The sequence below is a fragment of the Salmo salar genome, chromosome 02, assembly GCF_965601325.2.
Source record: "Salmo salar chromosome 02, fSalSal1, whole genome shotgun sequence".
NCBI lineage: Eukaryota > Metazoa > Chordata > Actinopteri > Salmoniformes > Salmonidae > Salmo > Salmo salar.
This window is the reverse complement of record NC_138292.1, coordinates 148,551-171,882: the sequence shown is the minus strand read 5'-3', so window position 1 is coordinate 171,882 and position 23,332 is coordinate 148,551. Positions and strand designations below refer to the sequence as shown.

At 46.7% G+C, this 23,332-nt stretch overlaps 1 protein-coding gene across 1 annotated transcript in view; it reads right to left on the bottom strand.

The window, feature by feature from the left end:
* Positions 1–7,183, bottom strand: part of LOC106593635 (intermembrane lipid transfer protein VPS13B) — a 164,440-nt gene extending 157,257 nt beyond the window's left edge. The window contains exon 1 of the mRNA XM_082958886.1: positions 6,787–7,183. Coding sequence (XP_082815012.1) covers positions 6,787–6,883 — 97 coding nt within the window. The 5' untranslated portion in view covers positions 6,884–7,183. The remainder of the gene's footprint in view (positions 1–6,786) is intronic.
* Positions 7,184–23,332: the final 16,149 nt, after the last annotated feature.

The window sequence follows — 23,332 nt, the reverse complement described above, 5'->3', positions numbered from 1 at the left end:
TCTCCCCCTCCTCTCTCTCTCTCTCCCTCCTCCCTCTCTCCCTCCTCCCTCTCTCCCCCTCTCTCTCTCTCTCTCCCCCTTTCTCTCCCTCCCTCCCTTTCTCTCTCTCTATCTTCCCCTCCCTCTCTCTCTCCCCCTCCCTCCCTCTCTCTCTCTCCCCCCCTTTCTCTCCCTCCCTCCCTTTCTCTCTCTCTCTCCCCCTTTCTCTCCCTCCCTCCCTTTCTCTCTCTCTCTCCCCCTTTCTCTCCCTCCCTCCCTTTCTCTCTCTCTATCTCCCCCTCCCCCTCTCTCTCTCCCCCTCCCTCCCTCCCTCTCTCTCTCTCTCTCCCTCCCTCTCTCTCTCCCCCTTCCTCTCTCTCTCCCCCTCCCTCTCTCTCTCCCCCCTCCCTCCCTCTCTCTCTCTCTCTCTCTCCCTCTCTCTTTCCCCCCTCCCTCTCTCTCTCCCCCTTCCTCTCTCTCTCCCCCTTTCTCTCTCCCCCCTCCCTCCCTCTCTCTCCCCCCTCCCTCTTTCTCTCTCTCCCCCTCCCTCCCTCTCTCTCTCTCTCTCCCCCCTCTCCTCCCTCTCTCCCCCCTCCCTCCCTCCCTCTCTCCCCCCCTCCCTCCCTCCCTCTCTCCCCCCTCCCTCCCTCTCTATCTCCCCCCTCCCTCCCTCTCTATCTCCCCCCTCCCTCCCTATCTTTCTCCCTCTCTCTCCCCCTCTCTCTTTCTCTCTCTCTCCCCCTCCCTCCCTCTATCTCTCTCCCCCTCCCCCTCCCTCCCTCCCTCTCTCTCTCCCCCTCCCTCCCTCTCTCTCTCCCCCCTCCCTCCCTATCTTTCTCCCTCTCTCTCCCCCTCCCTCTTTCTCTCTCTCTCTCCCCCTCCCTCTCCCTCTTTCTCTCTCTCTCCCCCTCCCTCCCTCCCTCTCCCTGTCCCCCTCCCCCTCCCTCTTTCTCTCTCTCTCTCCCCCTCCCTCTCTCTCCCCCTTCTCTCTCTCTCTCGTTGTTTTTCCATTGTTTTCCATGCTGAGTGTTTTGAAACTGTGTTTATGAAAAGTCAACACATCAGAAATGGATGAAAGCTGAAAAGCTGTTGAAAATCAGTGCGGGCCGCAGCGCGGAGAATGTTCTCACTGCGGAGTTATGTAGATTTCAGTAAACAAGTGCAAATTGTTGAGGTTTTAATTAAAATATTTGACAATCATTTTATCTGAAGTAACCCTATATAACATCTGTAGAGCAGATGAACTCTGTTCTCCCCCGTTCCCTCCCTCCCTCCCTCCCTCCCCCGTTCCCTCTCTCCCTCCCCAGAGAAACTCTGTCCTCCCCCGTTCCCTCCCTCCCTCCCCCAGCCCCTCTAACCCCCTATGTTCAGTGAACAGAAGTGACTCTCAGAGTTTCCAGATCCCAATATGCCTTTCTACCCATCTCCTGTTATTGGCCCGATAGATAGGTTGATACTGCCAGGACATATCCTGGAACTCCCTCCCTCCATCCATCCATCCATCCATCCCTCCCTCCCGTGCCGTCCCTGCCCTCTCTCGGTCCATGGTCCCGACCCTCCCTCCGTGTCTCCGATCGGGGGGGTCTGCGCGCCCTCCGCGACCCAGATCGGGGGGGTCCCTGCGCGCCCTCCGCGACCCAGATCGGGGGGTCCTGAGCGCCCTCCGCGCCTCCGCTCGGGGGGGTCTGCGCGACAGCGCATCCGATCGGGGGGGCTCCCTGCGCGCCCTCAGCGCCATCCGATCGGGGGGGCCTGCGCGACAGCGCAACAGATCGGGGGGGTCTGCGCCCGCCCGCGCTCCCGCCCTCCCGCCCGCCCGCCCGCCGGCCGTCTGACGATGACCAATCTCTTCTCTAGCTGTTGAACCCAGCAGGTAGGGCCGCCGGGTCTGAGAGTCCACAGAGAAACAGATAGGGGGGGTCTGAGAGACCACAGAGAAACAGATAGGGGGGGTCTGAGAGACCACAGAGAAACAGATAGGGGGGTCTGAGAGACCACAGAGAAACAGATAGGGGGGTCTGAGAGACCACAGAGAAACAGATAGGGGGGGTCTGAGAGACAGAGAAACAGATAGGGGGGGTCTGAGAGACCACAGAGAAACAGATAGGGGGGGTCTGAGAGACCACAGAGAAACAGATAGGGGGGGGTCTGAGAGACCACAGAGAAACAGATAGGGGGGTCTGAGAGACCACAGAGAAACAGATAGGGGGGGTCTGAGAGACCACAGAGAAACAGATAGGGGGGTCTGAGAGACCACAGAGAAACAGATAGGGGGGGTCTGAGAGACAGAGAAACAGATAGGGGGGGTCTGAGAGACCACAGAGAAACAGATAGGGGGGGTCTGAGAGACCACAGAGAAACAGATAGGGGGGGTCTGAGAGACCACAGAGAAACAGATAGGGGGGTCTGAGAGACCACAGAGAAACAGATAGGGGGGGTCTGAGAGACCACAGAGAAACAGATAGGGGGGTCTGAGAGACCACAGAGAAACAGATAGGGGGGGTCTGAGAGACAGAGAAACAGATAGGGGGGGTCTGAGAGACCACAGAGAAACAGATAGGGGGGGGTCTGAGAGACAGAGAAACAGATAGGGGGGGTCTGAGAGACCACAGAGAAACAGATAGGGGGGGGTCTGAGAGACAGAGAAACAGATAGGGGGTCTGAGAGACCACAGAGAAACAGATAGGGGGGGGTCTGAGAGACAGAGAAACAGATAGGGGGGGTCTGAGAGACCACAGAGAAACAGATAGGGGGGGTCTGAGAGACCACAGAGAAACAGATAGGGGGGGTCTGAGAGACCACAGAGAAACAGATAGGGGGGGTCTGAGAGACCACAGAGAAACAGATAGGGGGGGTCTGAGAGACCACAGAGAAACAGATAGGGGGGGGTCTGAGAGACCACAGAGAAACAGATAGGGGGGGTCTGAGAGACAGAGAAACAGATAGGGGGGTCTGAGAGACCACAGAGAAACAGATAGGGGGGGTCTGAGAGACCACAGAGAAACAGATAGGGGGGGTCTGAGAGACAGAGAAACAGATAGGGGGGGTCTGAGAGACCACAGAGAAACAGATAGGGGGGGTCTGAGAGACCACAGAGAAACAGATAGGGGGGGTCTGAGAGACAGAGAAACAGATAGGGGGTCTGAGAGACCACAGAGAAACAGATAGGGGGGGTCTGAGAGACCACAGAGAAAACAGATAGGGGGGGTCTGAGAGACCACAGAGAAACAGATAGGGGGGTCTGAGAGAGAAGCTCTTTAAGTCTCTTGTCTCAACACAGCTTAGGGAGGAAACCTTGACAAACTCTCTGGAAACATCAGAGCACCACATGGTGATGAAGAAACAATATAATAAACATTATAAAGAGCAGAAACAGAGAGGTTTAGTCAGAGAGGTCTGGTCTGGACCGGTCTGGTCTGGACCGGTCTGGTCTGGACCGGTCTGGTCTGAGAACATGATGCAGTCCTGACTGTTACGAGAGGTTCAGCCCTCTGGTCTGGCTATTGGAGGACGGGTGCGTCCCAAATATCACCCTATTCCCTATAAAGTGCACTACTTTTGACCAGAGCCCTATGGCGTTAGTGCACTACTTTTGACCAGAGCCCTATGGGATAGTGCACTACTTTTGACCAGAGCCCTATGGGGTAGTGCACTACTTTTGACCAGAACCCTATGGGATAGTGCACTACTTTAGACCAGCGCCCTATTGGGTAGTGCACTACTTTAGACCAGAGCCCTATGGGGTAGTGCACTACTTTAGACCAGAGCCCTATGGGGGTAGTGCACTACTTTAGACCAGAGCCCTATGGGGTAGTGCACTACTTTAGACCAAAGCCCTATGGGGTAGTGCACTACTTTAGACCAGAGCCCTATGGGGTAGTGCACTACTTTAGACCAAAGCCCTATGGGGTAGTGCACTACTTTAGACCAAAGCCCTATGGGGTAGTGCACTACTTTAGACCAAAGCCCTATGGGGTAGTGCACTACTTTAGACCAGAGCCCTATGGGGTAGTGCACTACTTTAGACCAGAACCCTATGGGGTAGTGCACTACTTTAGACCAGAGCCCTATGGGGTAGTGCACTACTTTAGACCAGAGCCCTATGGGGGTAGTGCACTACGTAGTGGAGAAGGTGCCATTTGGTCCTCCATGGTAATGTTGTGGTTACGGCTCGGAGAACACAACAGTGATGCATCATGGTCCGTGTTCAACCAGGAGGATTTTGTTGTGGTCGAAACAGAACATTGGCTTCCCAGCTACGCCTCACCCAGGTCACATGACAGGGGCTTGGACTCTACAAATCCTTCACTGAGAGTGTTTTAACCTCTTGTATTGTTTGGTGGTTTGGTCGTACCGCTGTCAACAGAAAGCCCCCAGCAAGGTACTAGGAGTCAGACAGACAGGTACTAGGAGTCAGACAGACAGGTACTAGGAGTCAGACAGACAGGTACTAGGAGTCAGACAGACAGGTACTAGGAGTCAGACAGACAGGTACTAGGAGTCAGACAGACAGGTACTAGGAGTCAGACAGACAGGTACAAGGAGTCAGACAGACAGGTACTAGGAGTCAGACAGACAGGTACTAGGAGTCAGACAGACAGGTACTAGGAGTCAGACAGACAGGTACTAGGAGTCAGACAGACAGGTACTAGGAGTCAGACAGACAGGTGCTAGGAGTCAGACAGACAGGTACTAGGAGTCAGACAGACAGGTACTAGGAGTCAGACAGACAGGTACTAGGAGTCAGACAGACAGGTGCTAGGAGTCAGACAGACAGGTACTAGGAGTCAGACAGACAGGTACTAGGAGTCAGACAGACAGGTACTAGGAGTCAGACAGACAGGTACAAGGAGTCAGACAGACAGGTACTAGGAGTCAGACAGACAGGTGCTAGGAGTCAGACAGACAGGTACTAGGAGTCAGACAGACAGGTACTAGGAGTCAGACAGACAGGTACTAGGAGTCAGACAGACAGGTACTAGGAGTCAGACAGACAGGTACTAGGAGTCAGACAGACAGGTGCTAGGAGTCAGACTCAGTCGTCCCTGTAGCCCAGGTCTACAGTATATACCACACTGTACACCGTCCCTGTAGCCCAGGTCTACAGTATTTACCACACTGTACACCGCCCCTGTAGCCCAGGTCTACAGTATATACCACACTGTACACCGCCCCTGTAGCCCAGGTCTACAGTATATACCACACTGTACACCGTCCCTGTAGCCCAGGTCTACAGTATATACCACACTGTACACCGCCCCTGTAGCCCAGGTCTACAGTATATACCACACTGTACACCGCCCCTGTAGCCCAGGTCTACAGTATTTACCACACTGTACACCGCCCCTGTAGCCCAGGTCTACAGTATTTACCACACTGTACACCGCCCCTGTAGCCCAGGTCTACAGTATATACCACACTGTACACCGTCCCTGTAGCCCAGGTCTACAGTATTTACCACACTGTACACCGCCCCTGTAGCCCAGGTCTACAGTATATACCACACTGTACACCGCCCCTGTAGCCCAGGTCTACAGTATTTACCACACTGTACACCGCCCCTGTAGCCCAGGTCTACAGTATTTACCACACTGTACACCGTCCCTGTAGCCCAGGTCTACAGTATTTACAGCTGGATCTATGGGGTATTGTGATGTCATTATGGGGTATTGTGATGTCATTATGGGGTATTGTGATGTCATTATGGGGTATTGTGATGTCATTATGGGGTATTGTGATGTCATTATGGGGTATTGTGATGTCATTATGGGGTATTGTGATGTCATTATGGGGTATTGTGATGTCATTATGGGGTATTGTGATGTCATTATGGGGTATTGTGATGTCATTATGGGGTATTGTGTGTAGATTGATGAGGAAAAAAACTATTCTATTCATTTTAGAATGAGGCTGTGAACTTCAAGGGGTCTTAATACTTTCCCAAAGGCACCGTCTAAATGGCATCAAACCTGATTGGCAATTAGTTGTTTACAATATGTATTGGTCTGGTAATTTCCTGAACACCATTTTAAACACTGCAACACATTGTCCCCATAGGGACAAAATCAGTAAAGTAAAGTTCCTCTCGGAGGTCAGAAAACAAACTGTATCAGTTCAGGTCAGGTTATAGCCTGGCATGCCTCCTACAGGTCATAGAACTGTACTGGGACTTCACTTCCCAGGTGCCTCGAGGTGTAGTCCTCATAGAACTGTACTGGGACTTCTCTTCCCAGGTGCCTCGAGGTGTAGTCCTCAAAGAACTGAGGAACGTGAGCTGCCCCTGAGACAATAATATCAACTGGGAATACTCCTGGGATCTAAGTTGAACGTGAATACAGGGGCTACTCTGAGAGAGAGGGAGAGAAGAGAGAGGGGGGAGAGAAAGAAGGGGAAGAGGGGGAGAGAAGGGGAAGAGGGGGAGAGAAGAGAAAGAGGGGGGAGAGAAAGAAGGGGAAGAGGGGGAGAGAAGAGAAAGAGGGGGGAGAGAAAGAAGGAGAAGGGGGGGAGAGAAGGGGAAGAGGGGGAGAGAAGAGAGAGGGGGAAGGGAGAGGGGGAGAGAAGAGAAAGAGGGGGAGAGAAAAAAGAGGGGGAGAGAAAAAAGAGAGGGGGGAAGAGAGGGGGGAAGAGAGGGAGAGAAGGGGAAGAGGGGGAGAGAAGAGAGAGGGGGAGAGAAGAGAGGGGGGAAGGGAGAGAAGAGAGAGGGGGAAGGGAGAGAAGGAGAGGGGGAGAAGAGAGAGGGGGAAGGGAGGAGCTGCATTTTTCAACTGTAAAAAGACAATAGGGAAGATAACTGGTTAAAGCTCTTACCGTCTAGCTTGGGCCCAGTCTTCATGTTCATGGTACACTTCATATCCGACACCGACCAGGTCAGGCTGGGCCGGGCAGGGTGAGACTCAGTCTCCATGACAACCACGATCTGGGCGGTGCGGAGGGACACCTTGTGGAAGGGTGCCAGGGATCTAAGGGAACTGAGGTAGGAGGGGTCGGGACGAGGGGGAGAGGAGGACGAGGTCCTGCCGGGGGAGGAATGAGGGGTGGAGGGGGGTTTGGGAGCCTCCCAGTAGTGTTCAGGTAGGACCTTCCTCAGGTAAGCCTTGGTCTGCTCCAGTTTCACCAGTGTAGGGTTCACCTTCAGGGGCCGGGACAGCTCCACCTTCAGCTCCGCTGGACGAACACAAGACAGAGTTACCGTAATACTAAATATTAACAGGAGAGAGAGTTACCGTAATACTAAATATTAACAGGAGAGAGTTACCGTAATACTAAATATTAACAGGAGAGAGAGTTACCGTAATACTAAATATTAACAGGATAGAGAGTTACCGTAATACTAAATATTAACAGGAGAGAGTTACCGTAATACTAAATATTAACAGGAGAGAGAGTTACCGTAATACTAAATATTAACAGGAGAGAGAGTTACCGTAATACTAAATATTAACAGGAGAGAGAGTTACCGTAATACTAAATATTAACACGAGAGAGAGTTACCGTAATACTAAATATTAACAGGAGAGAGTTACCGTAATACTAAATATTAACAGGAGAGAGAGTTACCGTAATACTAAATATTAACAGGAGAGAGAGTTACCGTAATACTAAATATTAACAGGAGAGAGAGTTACCGTAATACTAAATATTAACAGGAGAGAGAGTTACCGTAATACTAAATATTAACAGGAGAGAGTTACCGTAATACTAAATATTAACAGGAGAGAGAGTTACCGTAATATTAAATATTAACAGGAGAGAGAGTTACCGTAATACTAAATATTAACAGGAGAGAGTTACCGTAATACTAAATATTAACAGGAGAGAGTTACCGTAATACTAAATATTAACAGGAGAGAGTTACCGTAATACTAAATATTAACAGGAGAGAGAGTTACCGTAATACTAAATATTAACAGGAGAGAGAGTTACCGTAATACTAAATATTAACAGGAGAGCGAGTTACCGTAATACTAAATATTAACAGGAGAGAGAGTTACCGTAATACTAAATATTAACAGGAGAGAGTTACCGTAATACTAAATATTAACAGGAGAGAGAGTTACCGTAATATTAAATATTAACAGGAGAGAGAGTTACCGTAATACTAAATATTAACAGGAGAGAGTTACCGTAATACTAAATATTAACAGGAGAGAGTTACCGTAATACTAAATATTAACAGGAGAGAGTTACCGTAATACTAAATATTAACAGGAGAGAGAGTTACCGTAATACTAAATATTAACAGGAGAGAGTTACCGTAATACTAAATATTAACAGGAGAGAGAGTTACCGTAATACTAAATATTAACAGGATAGAGAGTTACCGTAATACTAAATATTAACAGGAGAGAGTTACCGTAATACTAAATATTAACAGGATAGAGAGTTACCGTAATACTAAATATTAACAGGAGAGAGTTACCGTAATTCTAAATATTAACAGGAGAGAGTTACCGTAATACTAAATATTTACAGGAGAGAGAGTTACCGTAATACTAAATATTAACAGGAGAGAGTTACCGTAATTCTAAATATTAACAGGAGAGAGAGTTACCGTAATACTAAATATTAACAGGATAGAGAGTTACCGTAATACTAAATATTAACAGGAGAGAGTTACCGTAATTCTAAATATTAACAGGAGAGAGAGTTACCGTAATACTAAATATTAACAGGAGAGAGAGTTACCGTAATACTAAATATTAACAGGAGAGAGAGTTACCGTAATACTAAATATTAACAGGAGAGAGTTACCGTAATACTAAATATTAACAGGTGTGATAAACACATGACTTTACAGAAACACACCCTGTCTCTGCTGTCTCCCCTGTCCCCCGTCTCCCCTGTCCCCCGTCTCCCCTGTCCACCGTCTCCCCTGTCCTCCGTCTCCCCTGGCCGTCCGTCTCCCCTGTCCTCCGTCTCCCCTGTCCCCCTGTCTCCCCTGTCCCCCGTCTCCCCTGTCCCCCGTCTCCCCTGTCCTCCGTCTCCCCTGTCCTCCGTCTCCCCTGTCCTCCGTCTCCCTGTCCTCCGTCTCCCCTGTCCTCCGTCTCCCCTGTCCTCCGTCTCCCCTGTCCTCCGTCTCCCCTGTCCCCCGTCTCCCCTGTCCCCCGTCTCCCCTGTCCTCCGTCTCCCCTGTCCCCCCTGTCTCCCCTGTCTCCCCTGTCCCCCCGTCTCCGGAGAGATGGGAGGAGAGGGGAGGTGAGGGTTGGAGAGTGTTAAATGTTGCGACAGTTCGTTTCTGGTAACAGAACAAAATAGTCAGCACATATTAACTTCTGATTGAGCTGTACTTTAATTAATGCAAACACGTGCGTGGTATATGAGTGGTTCGTAATATATACGGTCTCGCTGTTTTACCTCGCAGGGCAAAACAGAGAAGAGGGCGTCACATCCTATTGTTCTGTCTTTTATACTGACAGAGATAGTTCCCGCTCAATGCCGGCCTGTCCGAGGGAGGAGGAGCGTGGTTTGAACTTGCTCCTCCTGTCGTCGGCGTGCAGGCTGATCCCAGCGTCGTGACGCACTTCCTGTTGCCGGTTGTAGTTCTTCTTGTCTTCAACAGTTGATTTACTCGTAGTTTATGTACTTAGCATAGCTTCCCCAGTATATTATATAAGTTATACATACAAATAGCCAGTTCAACCCTAACAAGAGCGATACTGCCATTCACCCCAGTGGAAGTAGAGATGGGGGAGAGAGGGGGGTGAGGGTTGGAGAGGGATACTGCCATTCACCCCAGTGGAAGTAGAGATGGGGGAGAGAGGGGGAGGTGAGGGTTGGAGAGGGATACTGCCATTCACCCCAGTGGAAGTAGAGATGGGGGAGAGAGAGGTGAGGGTTGGAGAGGGATACTGCCATTCACCCCAGTGGAAGTAGAGATGGGGGAGAGAGAGGTGAGGGTTGGAGAGGGATACTGCCATTCACCCCAGTGGAAGTAGAGATGGGGAGAGGGAGGTGAGGGTTGGAGAGGGATACTGTCATCACCCCAGTGGAAGTAGAGATGGGGGAGAGAGGGGGGTGAGGGTTGGAGAGGGATACTGCCATTCACCCCAGTGGAAGTAGAGATGGGGGAGAGAGGGGGAGGTGAGGGTTGGAGAGGGATACTGCCATTCACCCCAGTGGAAGTAGAGATGGGGGAGAGGGAGGTGAGGGTTGGAGAGGGATACTGCCATTCACCCCAGTGGAAGTAGAGATGGGGGAGAGAGAGGGGAGGTGAGGGTTGGAGAGGGATACTGCCATTCACCCCAGTGGAAGTAGAGATGGGGGAGAGAGAGGTGAGGGTTAGAGAGGGATACTGCCATTCACCCCAGTGGAAGTAGAGATGGGGGAGAGAGGGGAGGTGAGGGTTGGAGAGGGATACTGCCATTCACCCCAGTGGAAGTAGAGATGGGGGAGAGAGAGGTGAGGGTTGGAGAGGGATACTGCCATTCACCCCAGTGGAAGTAGAGATGGGGGAGAGAGGGGTGAGGGTTGGAGAGGGATACTGCCATTCACCCCAGTGGAAGTAGAGATGGGGGAGAGAGGGAGAGGTGAGGGTTGGAGAGGGATACTGCCATTCACCCCAGTGGAAGTAGAGATGGGGGAGAGAGGGGGGGTGAGGGTTGGAGAGGGATACTGCCATTCACCCCAGTGGAAGTAGAGATGGGGGAGAGGGAGGGGAGGGTTAGAGAGGGATACTGCCATTCACCCCAGTGGAAGTAGAGATGGGGGAGAGAGGGGAGGTGAGGGTTGGAGAGGGATACTGCCATTCACCCCAGTGGAAGTAGAGATGGGGGAGAGAGGGGTGAGGGTTGGAGAGGGATACTGCCATTCACCCCAGTGGAAGTAGAGATGGGGGAGAGAGGGAGAGGTGAGGGTTGGAGAGGGATACTGCCATTCACCCCAGTGGAAGTAGAGATGGGGGAGAGAGGGGGGTGAGGGTTGGAGAGGGATACTGCCATTCACCCCAGTGGAAGTAGAGATGGGGGAGAGGGAGGGGAGGGTTGGAGAGGGATACTGCCATTCACCCCAGTGGAAGTAGAGATGGGGGAGAGAGGGGGAGGTGAGGGTTGGAGAGGGATACTGCCATTCACCCCAGTGGAAGTAGAGATGGGGGAGAGAGAGGTGAGGGTTGGAGAGGGATACTGCCATTCACCCCAGTGGAAGTAGAGATGGGGGAGAGAGGGAGAGGTGAGGGTTGGAGAGGGATACTGCCATTCACCCCAGTGGAAGTAGAGATGGGGGAGAGAGAGGTGAGGGTTGGAGAGGGATACTGCCATTCACCCCAGTGGAAGTAGAGATGGGGGAGAGAGAGGTGAGGGTTGGAGAGGGATACTGCCATTCACCCCAGTGGAAGTAGAGATGGGGGAGAGAGGGGTGAGGGTTGGAGAGGGATACTGCCATTCACCCCAGTGGAAGTAGAGATGGGGGAGAGAGAGGTGAGGGTTGGAGAGGGATACTGCCATTCACCCCAGTGGAAGTAGAGATGGGGGAGAGAGGGGAGGTGAGGGTTGGAGAGGGATACTGCCATTCACCCCAGTGGAAGTAGAGATGGGGGAGAGAGGGGGGGTGAGGGGTTGGAGAGGGATACTGCCATTCACCCCAGTGGAAGTAGAGATGGGGGAGAGAGAGGTGAGGGTTGGAGAGGGATACTGCCATTCACCCCAGTGGAAGTAGAGATGGGGGAGAGGGAGGGGGAGGGTTAGAGAGGGATACTGCCATTCACCCCAGTGGAAGTAGAGATGGGGGAGAGAGGGGTGAGGGTTGGAGGCCAGAAAGCAGGAATCTGCTGAACAATGTGGCTTATATCATTTCCAGTTCAATTATCAGCAGGAAAGTTTCCAGCTGTGAAATAAATAGCTCATGTGCTGCTACTCATCCTGAGGGTTTTTCTCCTGTCCTCTCCCCTCTCTCTCCTCCAGTCCCCTGTCCTCTTCCTCCTCCTGTCCACTCCTCTCTCCCCTCCTGTCCTCTCTCTCCTCCTGTCCTCTCCCATCCTGTCCTCTCTCCTCTCTCCCCTTCTGTCCTCTCCTCTCTCCCCTCCTGTCCTCTCTCCCCTCCTGTGCTACATCCATGTTACTATCCTCAGATCGCTATCTCTGGGGCTGCAGGCTACATCCATGTTACTATCCTCAGATCGCTATCTCTGGGGCTGCAGGCTACATCCATGTTACTATCCTCAGATCGCTATCTCTGGGGCTGCAGGCTACATCCATGTTACTATCCTCAGATCGCTATCTCTGAGGCTGCAGGCTACATCCATGTTACTATCCTCAGATCGCTATCTCTGAGGCTGCAGGCTACATCCATGTTACTATCCTCAGATCGCTATCTCTGAGGCTGCAGGCTACATCCATGTTACTATCCTCAGATCGCTATCTTTGGGGCTGCAGGCTACATCCATGTTACTATCCTCAGATCTCTGGGGCTGCATGCTACATCCATGTTACTATCCTCAGATCGCTATCGCTGAGGCTACATCCATGTTACTATCCTCAGATCGCTATCTCCGAGGCTGCAGGCTACATCCATGTTACTATCCTCAGATCGCTATCTCTGGGGCTGCAGGCTACATCCATGTTACTATCCTCAGATCGCTATCTCTGGGGCTGCAGGCTACATCCATGTTACTATCCTCAGATCGCTATCACTGAGGCTGCAGGCTACATCCATGTTACTATCCTCAGATCACTGAGGCTGCAGGCTACATCCATGTTACTATCCTCAGATCGCTATCTCTGAGGCTGCAGGCTACATCCATGTTACTATCATCAGATCGCTATCACTGAGGCTGCAGGCTACAGGCTACATCCATGTTACTATCCTCAGATCGCTATCTCTGGGGCTGCAGGCTACATCCATGTTACTATCCTCAGATCGCTATCTCTGAGGCTGCAGGCTACATCCATGTTACTATCCTCAGATCGCTATCTCCGAGGCTGCAGGCTACATCCATGTTACTATCCTCAGATCGCTATCTCTGAGGCTGCAGGCTACATCCATGTTACTATCCTCAGATCGCTATCTTTGGGGCTGCAGGCTACATCCATGTTACTATCCTCAGATCTCTGGGGCTGCATGCTACATCCATGTTACTATCCTCAGATCGCTATCTTTGGGGCTGCAGGCTACATCCATGTTACTATCCTCAGATCTCTGAGGCTGCATGCTACATCCATGTTACTATCCTCAGATCGCTATCTCTGAGGCTGCAGGCTACATCCATGTTACTATCCTCAGATCGCTATCTCCGAGGCTGCAGGCTACATCCATGTTACTATCCTCAGATCGCTATCTCTGGGGCTGCAGGCTACATCCATGTTACTATCCTCAGATCGCTATCTCTGGGGCTGCAGGCTACATCCATGTTACTATCCTCAGATCGCTATCTCTGGGGCTGCAGGCTACATCCATGTTACTATCCTCAGATCGCTATCTCCGAGGCTGCAGGCTACATCCATGTTACTATCCTCAGATCGCTATCTCTGAGGCTGCAAGCTACATCCATGTTACTATCCTCAGATCGCTATCTCTGAGGCTGCAGGCTACATCCATGTTACTATCCTCAGATCGCTATCTCTGAGGCTGCAGGCTACATCCATGTTACTATCCTCAGATCGCAGCCTCCGTGTCAGAGCGCTCCCACTCACAGTGCATCCATGTGTTTCCACTCTGCAGGCTGAGAAGGATGAAACCGATCCTCGCAACGTAAAACACACAAACTATTTACAAGCAGAGATGGATTTATATTTATCACAGGCAAAGCTACAAATCCTTGTGGATGGAGCCTAATCCAGAAAATCCAGATAGATATAATCTGATATGGTCATAAGGACCTCTCTCTCTCTCTCTGCACGTTACTGAGCAGCTACCACCTCTCTAACTGTTTACGCCCATCTCCTATAGAATCATCTGGAAGTCCAGCTACCTCTTACCCCTACTTACTAACACGCTTAACTTGTAGCCTTCAAACGTAGCCTCTTTAAGCTCATCGTGTGCCGAGAGAAGAGAAAAGGCAGCGCGAGGAAATCTGGATTAATAAAAGAAAGATGGTGGCCCTTCCGTCTTGTCGTTGGGAAATCAAAGGAAGGCCTCGCTCCGGAGTGACGCTCCTTCACTTCTCATGCAAGTGTTTTGATGAGGACACAAAGTGCTGCTTTAACCCGGCCGAGGACTGTCAGTGCTGCTTTAACCCGGCCGAGGACTGTCAGTGCTGCTTTAACCCGGCCGAGGACTGTCGGTGCTGCTTTAACCCGGCCGAGGACTGTCGGTGCTGCTTTAACCCGGCCGAGGACTGTCAGTGCTGCTTTAACCCGGCCGAGGACTGTCAGTGCTGCTTTAACCCGGCCGAGGACTGTCGGTGCTGCTTTAACCCGGCCGAGGACTGTCGGTGCTGCTTTAAGCCGGCCGAGGACTGTCGGTGCTGCTTTAACCCGCCGAGGACTGTCGGTGCTGCTTTAACCCGGCCGAGGACTGACGGTGCTGCTTTAACCCGGCCGAGGACTGTCGGTGCTGCTTTAACCCGGCCGAGGACTGTCGGTGCTGCTTTAACCCGGCCGAGGACTGTAAGTGCTGCTTTAACCAGAGGACTGTCAGTGCTGCTTTAACCAAGGACGCGGCGCACCGGGTGTCAGTGCTGCTTTAACCAGAGGACTGTCAGTGCTGCTTTAACGGGCGCAGGCGCACCGGGACTGTCAGTGCTGCTTTAACCAGAGGACTGTCAGTGCTGCTTTAACCAGAGGACTGTCAGTGCTGCTTTAACCAGAGGACTGTCAGTGCTGCTTTAACCAGAGGACTGTCAGTGCTGCTTTAACCAGAGGACTGTCAGTGCTGCTTTAACCAGAGGACTGTCAGTGCTGCTTTAACCAGAGGACTGTCAGTGCTGCTTTAAACAGAGGACTGTCAGTGCTGCTTTAACCAGAGGACTGTCAGTGTGTGGCCTACCAATAATAGAGCAACAACCCAAAAAGGTGGAGTGGCTTCCACATACATTAAGGAACAGGGCTAATTTAAACCTCATACCTTAAGGAACAGGGCTAATATAAACCTCATACCTTAAGGAACAGGGCTAATATAAACCTCATACCTTAAGGAACAGGGCTAATCTAAACCTCATACCTTAAGGAACAGGGCTAATCTAAACCTCATACCTTAAGGAACAGGGCTAATCTAAACCTCATACCTTAAGGAACAGGGCTAATATAAACCTCATACCTTAAGGAACAGGGCTAATATAAACCTCATACCTTAAGGAACAGGGCTAATTTAAACCTGAAGGAACAGGGCTAATCTAAACCTCATACCTTAAGGAACAGGGCTAATATAAACCTGATACCTTAAGGAACAGGACTAATTTAAACCTCATACCTTAAGGTACAGGGCTAATTTAAACCTCATACCTTAAGGAACAGGGCTAATTTAAACCTCATACCTTAAGGAACAGGGCTATTTAAACCTCATACCTTAAGGTACAGGGCTAATATAAACCTCATACCTTAAGGAACAGGACTAATTTAAACCTCATACCTTAAGGTACAGGGCTAATTTAAACCTCATACCTTAAGGAACAGGGCTAATTTAAACCTCATACCTTAAGGAACAGGGCTATTTAAACCTCATACCTTAAGGAACAGGGCTAATTTAAACCTCATACCTTAAGGAACAGGGCTAATTTAAACCTCATACCTTAAGGAACAGGGCTAATATAAAAGTTAAACCTCATACCTTAAGGAACAGGGCTAATTTAAACCTCATACCTTAAGGAACAGGGCTAATATAAACCTCATACCTTAAGGTACAGGGCTAATATAAACCTCATACCTTAAGGTACAGGGCTAATATAAACCTCACACCTTAAGGAACAGGGCTAATATAAACCTCATACCTTAAGGTACAGGGCTAATATAAACCTCATACCTTAAGGTACAGGGCTAATATAAACCTCATACCTTAAGGAACAGGGCTAATTTAAACCTCACACCTTAAGGAACAGGGCTAATCTAAACCTCATACCTTAAGGAACAGGGCTAATATAAACCTCATACCTTAAGGAACAGGGCTAATATAAACCTCATACCTTAAGGAACAGGGCTAATCTAAACCTCATACCTTAAGGTACAGGGCTAATATAAACCTCATACCTTAAGGTACAGGGCTAATATAAACCTCATACTTTAAGGAATAGGGCTAATATAAACCTCATACCTTAAGGAACAGGGCTAATATAAACCTCATACCTTAAGGAACAGGGCTAATTTAAACCTCATACCTTAAGGAACAGGGCTAATATAAACCTCATACCTTAAGGAACAGGGCTAATATAAACCTCATACCTTAAGGAACAGGGCTAATCTAAACCTCATACCTTAAGGAACAGGGCTAATATAAACCTTCATACCTTAAGGAACAGGGCTAATATAAACCTCATACCTTAAGGAACAGGGCTAATGTAAACCTCATACCTTAAGGAACAGGGCTAATATAAAACTTCATACCTTAAGGAACAGGGCTAATTTAAACCTCATACCTTAAGGAACAGGGCTAATATAAACCTCATACCTTAAGGTACAGGGCTAATATAAACCTCATACCTTAAGGAACAGGGCTAATATAAACCTCATACCTTAAGGAACAGGGCTAATCTAAACCTCATACCTTAAGGAACAGGGCTAATATAAAACTTCATACCTTAAGGAACAGGGCTAATATAAACCTCATACCTTAAGGAACAGGGCTGATCTAAACCTCATACCTTAAGGAACAGGGCTAATATAAAACTTCATACCTTAAGGAACAGGGCTAATATAAACCTCATACCTTAAGGAACAGGGCTGATCTAAACCTCATACCTTAAGGAACAGGGCTAATATAAAACCTCATACCTTAAGGAACAGGGCTAATATAAACCTCATACCTTAAGGAACAGGGCTAATATAAACCACATACCTTAAGGAACAGGGCTAATATAAACCTCATACCTTAAGAAACAGGGCTAATATAAACCTCATACCTTAAGGAACAGGGCTAATATAAACCACATACCTTAAGGAACAGGGCTAATCTAAACCTCATACCTTAAGGAACAGGGCTAATCTAAACCTCATACCTTAAGGAACAGGGCTAATATAAAACTTCATACCTTAAGGTACAGGGCTAATCTAAACCTCATACCTTAAGGAACAGGGCTAATATAAACCTCATACCTTAAGGAACAGGGCTAATATAAAACCTCATACCTTAAGGAACAGGGCTAATATAAACCTCATACCTTAAGGAACAGGGCTAATATAAACCTCATACCTTAAGGAACAGGGCTAGTATAAACCTCATACCTTAAGGAACAGGGCTAATATAAACCTCATACCTTAAGGAACAGGGCTAATATAAACCTCATACCTTAAGGAACAGGGCTAGTATAAACCTCATACCTTAAGGAACAGGGCTAATATAAACCTCATACCTTAAGGAACAGGGCTAATATAAACCTCATACCTTAAGGAACAGGGCTAATATAAACCTCATACCTTAAGGAACAGGGCTAATATAAACCTCATACCTTAAGGAACAGGGCTAATATAAACCTCATACCTTAAGGAACAGGGCTAATATAAACCTCATACCTTAAGGAACAGGGCTAATATAAACCTCATACCTTAAGGAACAGGGCTAATATAAAACCTCATACCTTAAGGAACAGGGCTAATCTAAACCTCATACCTTAAGGTACAGGGCTAATCTAAACCTCATACCTTAAGGAACAGGGCTAATCTAAACCTCATACCTTAAGGAACAGGGCTAATATAAACCTCATACCTTAAGGTACAGGGCTAATATAAAACCTCATACCTTAAGGAACAGGGCTAATATAAACCTCATACCTTAAGGAACAGGGCTAATCTAAACCTCATACCTTAAGGAACAGGGCTAATATAAACCTCATACCTTAAGGTACAGGGCTAATATAAACCTCATACCTTAAGGAACAGGGCTAATATAAACCTCATACCTTAAGGTACAGGGCTAATACTAAACCTCATACCTTAAGGAACAGGGCTAATCTAAACCTCATACCTTAAGGAACAGGGCTAATATAAACCTCATACCTTAAGGAACAGGGCTAATATAAACCTCATACCTTAAGGAACAGGGCTAATATAAACCTCATACCTTAAGGAACAGGGCTAATATAAACCTCATACCTTAAGGTACAGGGCTAATTTAAACCTCATACCTTAAGGAACAGGGCTAATACAAACCTCATACCTTAAGGTACAGGGCTAATATAAACCTCATACCTTAAGGAACAGGGCTAATTTAAACCTCATACCTTAAGGAACAGGGCTAATATAAACCTCATACCTTAAGGTACAGGGCTAATATAAACCTCATACCTTAAGGAACAGGGCTAATCTAAACCTCATACCTTAAGGTACAGGGCTAATCTAAACCTTCATACCTTAAGGAACAGGGCTAATCTAAACCTCATACCTTAAGGAACAGGGCTAATATAAACCTCATACCTTAAGGAACAGGGCTAATATAAAACCTCATACCTTAAGGAACAGGGCTAATTTAAACCTCATACCTTAAGGAACAGGGCTAATATAAACCTCATACCTTAAGGTACAGGGCTAATTTAAACCTCAGACCTTAAGGAACAGGGCTAATCTAAACCTCATACCTTAAGGTACAGGGCTAATATAAACCTCATACCTTAAGGAACAGGGCTAATTTAAACCTCATACCTTAAGGTACAGGGCTAATTTAAACCTCATACCTTAAGGAACAGGGCTAATTTAAACCTCATACCTTAAGGTACAGGGCTATTATAAACCTCATACCTTAAGGTACAGGGCTAATCTAAACCTCATACCTTAAGGAACAGGGCTAATTTAAACCTCATACCTTAAGGTACAGGGCTAATATAAAAGTTAAACCTCATACCTTAAGGAACAGGGCTAATTTAAACCTCATACCTTAAGGAACAGGGCTATTATAAACCTCATACCTTAAGGTACAGGGCTAATTTAAACCTCATACCTTAAGGAACAGGGCTAATTTAAACCTCATACCTTAAGGTACAGGGCTAATATAAACGTTAAACCTCATACCTTAAGGAACAGGGCTAATCTAAACCTCATACCTTAAGGAACAGGGCTAATATAAACCTCATACCTTAAGGTACAGGGCTAATATAAAACCTCATACCTTAAGGTACAGGGCTAATATAAACCTCACACCTTAAGGAACAGGGCTAATTTAAACCTCATACCTTAAGGTACAGGGCTAATATAAACCTCATACCTTAAGGTACAGGGCTAATATAAACCTCATACCTTAAGGAACAGGGCTAATTTAAACCTCACACCTTAAGGAACAGGGCTAATCTAAACCTCATACCTTAAGGAACAGGGCTAATCTAAACCTCATACCTTAAGGAACAGGGCTAATATAAACCTCATACCTTAAGGAACAGGGCTAATCTAAAACCTCATACCTTAAGGTACAGGGCTAATATAAACCTCATACCTTAAGGTACAGGGCTAATATAAACCTCATACCTTAAGGTACAGGGCTAATTTAAACCTCATACCTTAAGGAACAGGGCTAATATAAACCTCATACCTTAAGGTACAGGGCTAATTTAAACCTCATACCTTAAGGAACAGGGCTAATATAAACCTCATACCTTAAGGTACAGGGCTAATTTAAACCTCATACCTTAAGGAACAGGGCTAATCTAAACCTCATACCTTAAGGTACAGGGCTAATATAAACCTTCATACCTTAAGGAACAGGGCTAATCTAAACCTCATACCTTAAGGAACAGGGCTAATCTAAACCTCATACCTTAAGGAACAGGGCTAATATAAACCTCATACCTTAAGGAACAGGGCTAATATAAACCTCATACCTTAAGGAACAGGGCTAATATAAACCTCATACCTTAAGGTACAGGGCTAATATAAACCTCATACCTTAAGGAACAGGGCTAATCTAAACCTCATACCTTAAGGAACAGGGCTAATATAAATCTCATACCTTAAGGAACAGGGCTAATATAAACCTCATACCTTAAGGAACAGGGCTAATATAAACCTCATACCTTAAGGAACAGGGCTAATATAAACCTCATACCTTAAGGAACAGGGCTAATATAAACCTCATACCTTAAGGAACAGGGCTAATATAAACCTCATACCTTAAGGAACAGGGCTAATATAAACCTCATACCTTAAGGAACAGGGCTAATATAAACCTCATACCTTAAGGAACAGGGCTAATATAAACCTCATACCTTAAGGAACAGGGCTAATATAAACCTCATACCTTAAGGAACAGGGCTAATTTAAACCTCATACCTTAAGGAACAGGGCTAATCTAAACCTCATACCTTAAGGTACAGGGCTAATCTAAACCTCATACCTTAAGGAACAGGGCTAATCTAAACCTCATACCTTAAGGAACAGGGCTAATATAAACCTCATACCTTAAGGAACAGGGCTAATATAAAACCTCATACCTTAAGGAACAGGGCTAATATAAACCTCATACCTTAAGGAACAGGGCTAATTTAAACCTCATACCTTAAGGAACAGGGCTAATATAAACCTCATACCTTAAGGTACAGGGCTAATATAAACCTCATACCTTAAGGAACAGGGCTAATATAAACCTCATACCTTAAGGTACAGGGCTAATCTAAACCTCATACCTTAAGGAACAGGGCTAATCTAAACCTCATACCTTAAGGAACAGGGCTAATATAAACCTCATACCTTAAGGAACAGGGCTAATATAAACCTCATACCTTAAGGAACAGGGCTAATATAAACCTCATACCTTAAGGAACAGGGCTAATATAAACCTCATACCTTAAGGTACAGGGCTAATTTAAACCTCATACCTTAAGGAACAGGGCTAATATAAACCTCATACCTTAAGGTACAGGGCTAATATAAACCTCATACCTTAAGGAACAGGGCTAATATAAACCTCATACCTTAAGGTACAGGGCTAATTTAAACCTCATACCTTAAGGAACAGGGCTAATATAAACCTCATACCTTAAGGTACAGGGCTAATATAAACCTCATACCTTAAGGAACAGGGCTAATCTAAACCTCATACCTTAAGGAACAGGGCTAATATAAACCTCATACCTTAAGGAACAGGGCTAATATAAACCTCATACCTTAAGGAACAGGGCTAATATAAACCTCATACCTTAAGGTACAGGGCTAATATAAACCTCATACCTTAAGGAACAGGGCTAATATAAACCTCATACCTTAAGGAACAGGGCTAATATAAATCTCATACCTTAAGGAACAGGGCTAATATAAACCTCATACCTTAAGGAACAGGGCTAATATAAACCTCATACCTTAAGGAACAGGGCTAATATAAACCTCATACCTTAAGGAACAGGGCTAATATAAACCTCATACCTTAAGGAACAGGGCTAATATAAACCTCATACCTTAAGGAACAGGGCTAATATAAACCTCATACCTTAAGGAACAGGGCTAATATAAACCTCATACCTTAAGGAACAGGGCTAATATAAACCTCATACCTTAAGGAACAGGGCTAATATAAACCTCATACCTTAAGGAACAGGGCTAATATAAACCTCATACCTTAAGGAACAGGGCTAATTTAAACCTCATACCTTAAGGAACAGGGCTAATATAAACCTCATACCTTAAGGTACAGGGCTAATATAAACCTCATACCTTAAGGAACAGGGCTAATATAAACCTCATACCTTAAGGAACAGGGCTAGTATAAACCTCATACCTTAAGGAACAGGGCTAATATAAACCTCATACCTTAACCTGTTGGGTCTAGGGGGCAGCATTTGCACGTCTGGATAAAAAAAATGTACCCGATTTAATCTGGTTACTAATCCTACCCAGTAACTAGAATATGCATATACTTATTATATATGGATAGAAAACACTCTAAAGTTTCCAAAACTGTTTGAATGGTGTCTGTGAGTATAACAGAACTCATTTGGCAGGCAAAACCCTGAGACATTTTCTGACAGGAAGTGGATACCTGATGTGTTGTATTGATTTTAAACCTATCCCATTGAAAAACACAGGGGTTTAGGAATATTTTGGCACTTCCTATTGCTTCCACTAGATGTCACCAGCCTTTACAAAGTGTTTTGAGTCTTCTGGAGGGAGATCTGACCGAACAAGAGCCATGGAACGGTGATGTCCCATTAGACACCTGGCGCGCTACTTCATGTTGGGTACCCTCGTTCCAATACGTTATAAAAGGCTATGCATTCGTCCACCTTGAATATTATTCATGTTCTGGTTAAAAAAGGCCCTAATGATTTATGCTATACAACGTTTGACATGTTTGAACGAACGGAAATATATTTTTTCCCCTCGTTCATGACGAGAAGTCCGGCTGGCTTACATCATGTGCTAACGAGACGGAGATTTTTGGACATAAATGATGAGCTTTGTTGAACAAAACTACATTCGTTATGGACCTGTGATACCTGGAAGTGACATCTGATGAAGAGAATCAAAGGTAATGGATTATTTACATAGTATTTTCGATTTTAGATCTCCCCAACATGACGTCTAGTCTGTATCGCAACGCGTATTTTTCTGGGCACAGTGCTCAGATTATTGCAAAGTGTGATTTCCCAGTAAGGTTATTTTTAAATCTGGCAAGTTGATTGCGTTCAAAAGATGTAAATCTATAATTCTTTAAATGACAATATAATATTTTACCAATGTTTTCTAATTTTAATTATTTAATTTGTGACGCTGACTTGACTGCCGGTTATTGGAGGGAAACGATTTCCTCAACATCAATGCCATAGTAAAACGCTGTTTTTGTATATAAATATGAACTTGATAGAACTAAAAATGCATGCATTGTCTAACATAATGTCCTAGGAGTGTCATCTGATGGAGATTGTAAAAGGTTAGTGTATCATTTTAGCTGGTTTTATGGTTTTGGTGACCCTGTCTTTGACTTGACAAAACATTACACACAACTCTTGTAAATGTACTGTCCTAACATACTCTAAATTTATGCTTTCGCCGTAAAACCTTTTTGAAATCGTAAAACGTGGTTAGATTAAGGAGATGTTTATCTTTCAAATGGTGTAACATAGTTGTATTTTTGAAAAATTTGAATTTTGACATTTATTTGGATTCAAATTTGCCGCTCTTGAAATGCACCTGCTGTTGATGGAGTGCACCACAGGTGGCACGCTAGCGTCCCACCTAGCCCCAAGAGGTTAAGGAACAGGGCTAATATAAACCTCATACCTTAAGGAACAGGGCTAATATAAACCTCATACCTTAAGGAACAGGGCTAATCTAAACCTCATACCTTAAGGAAC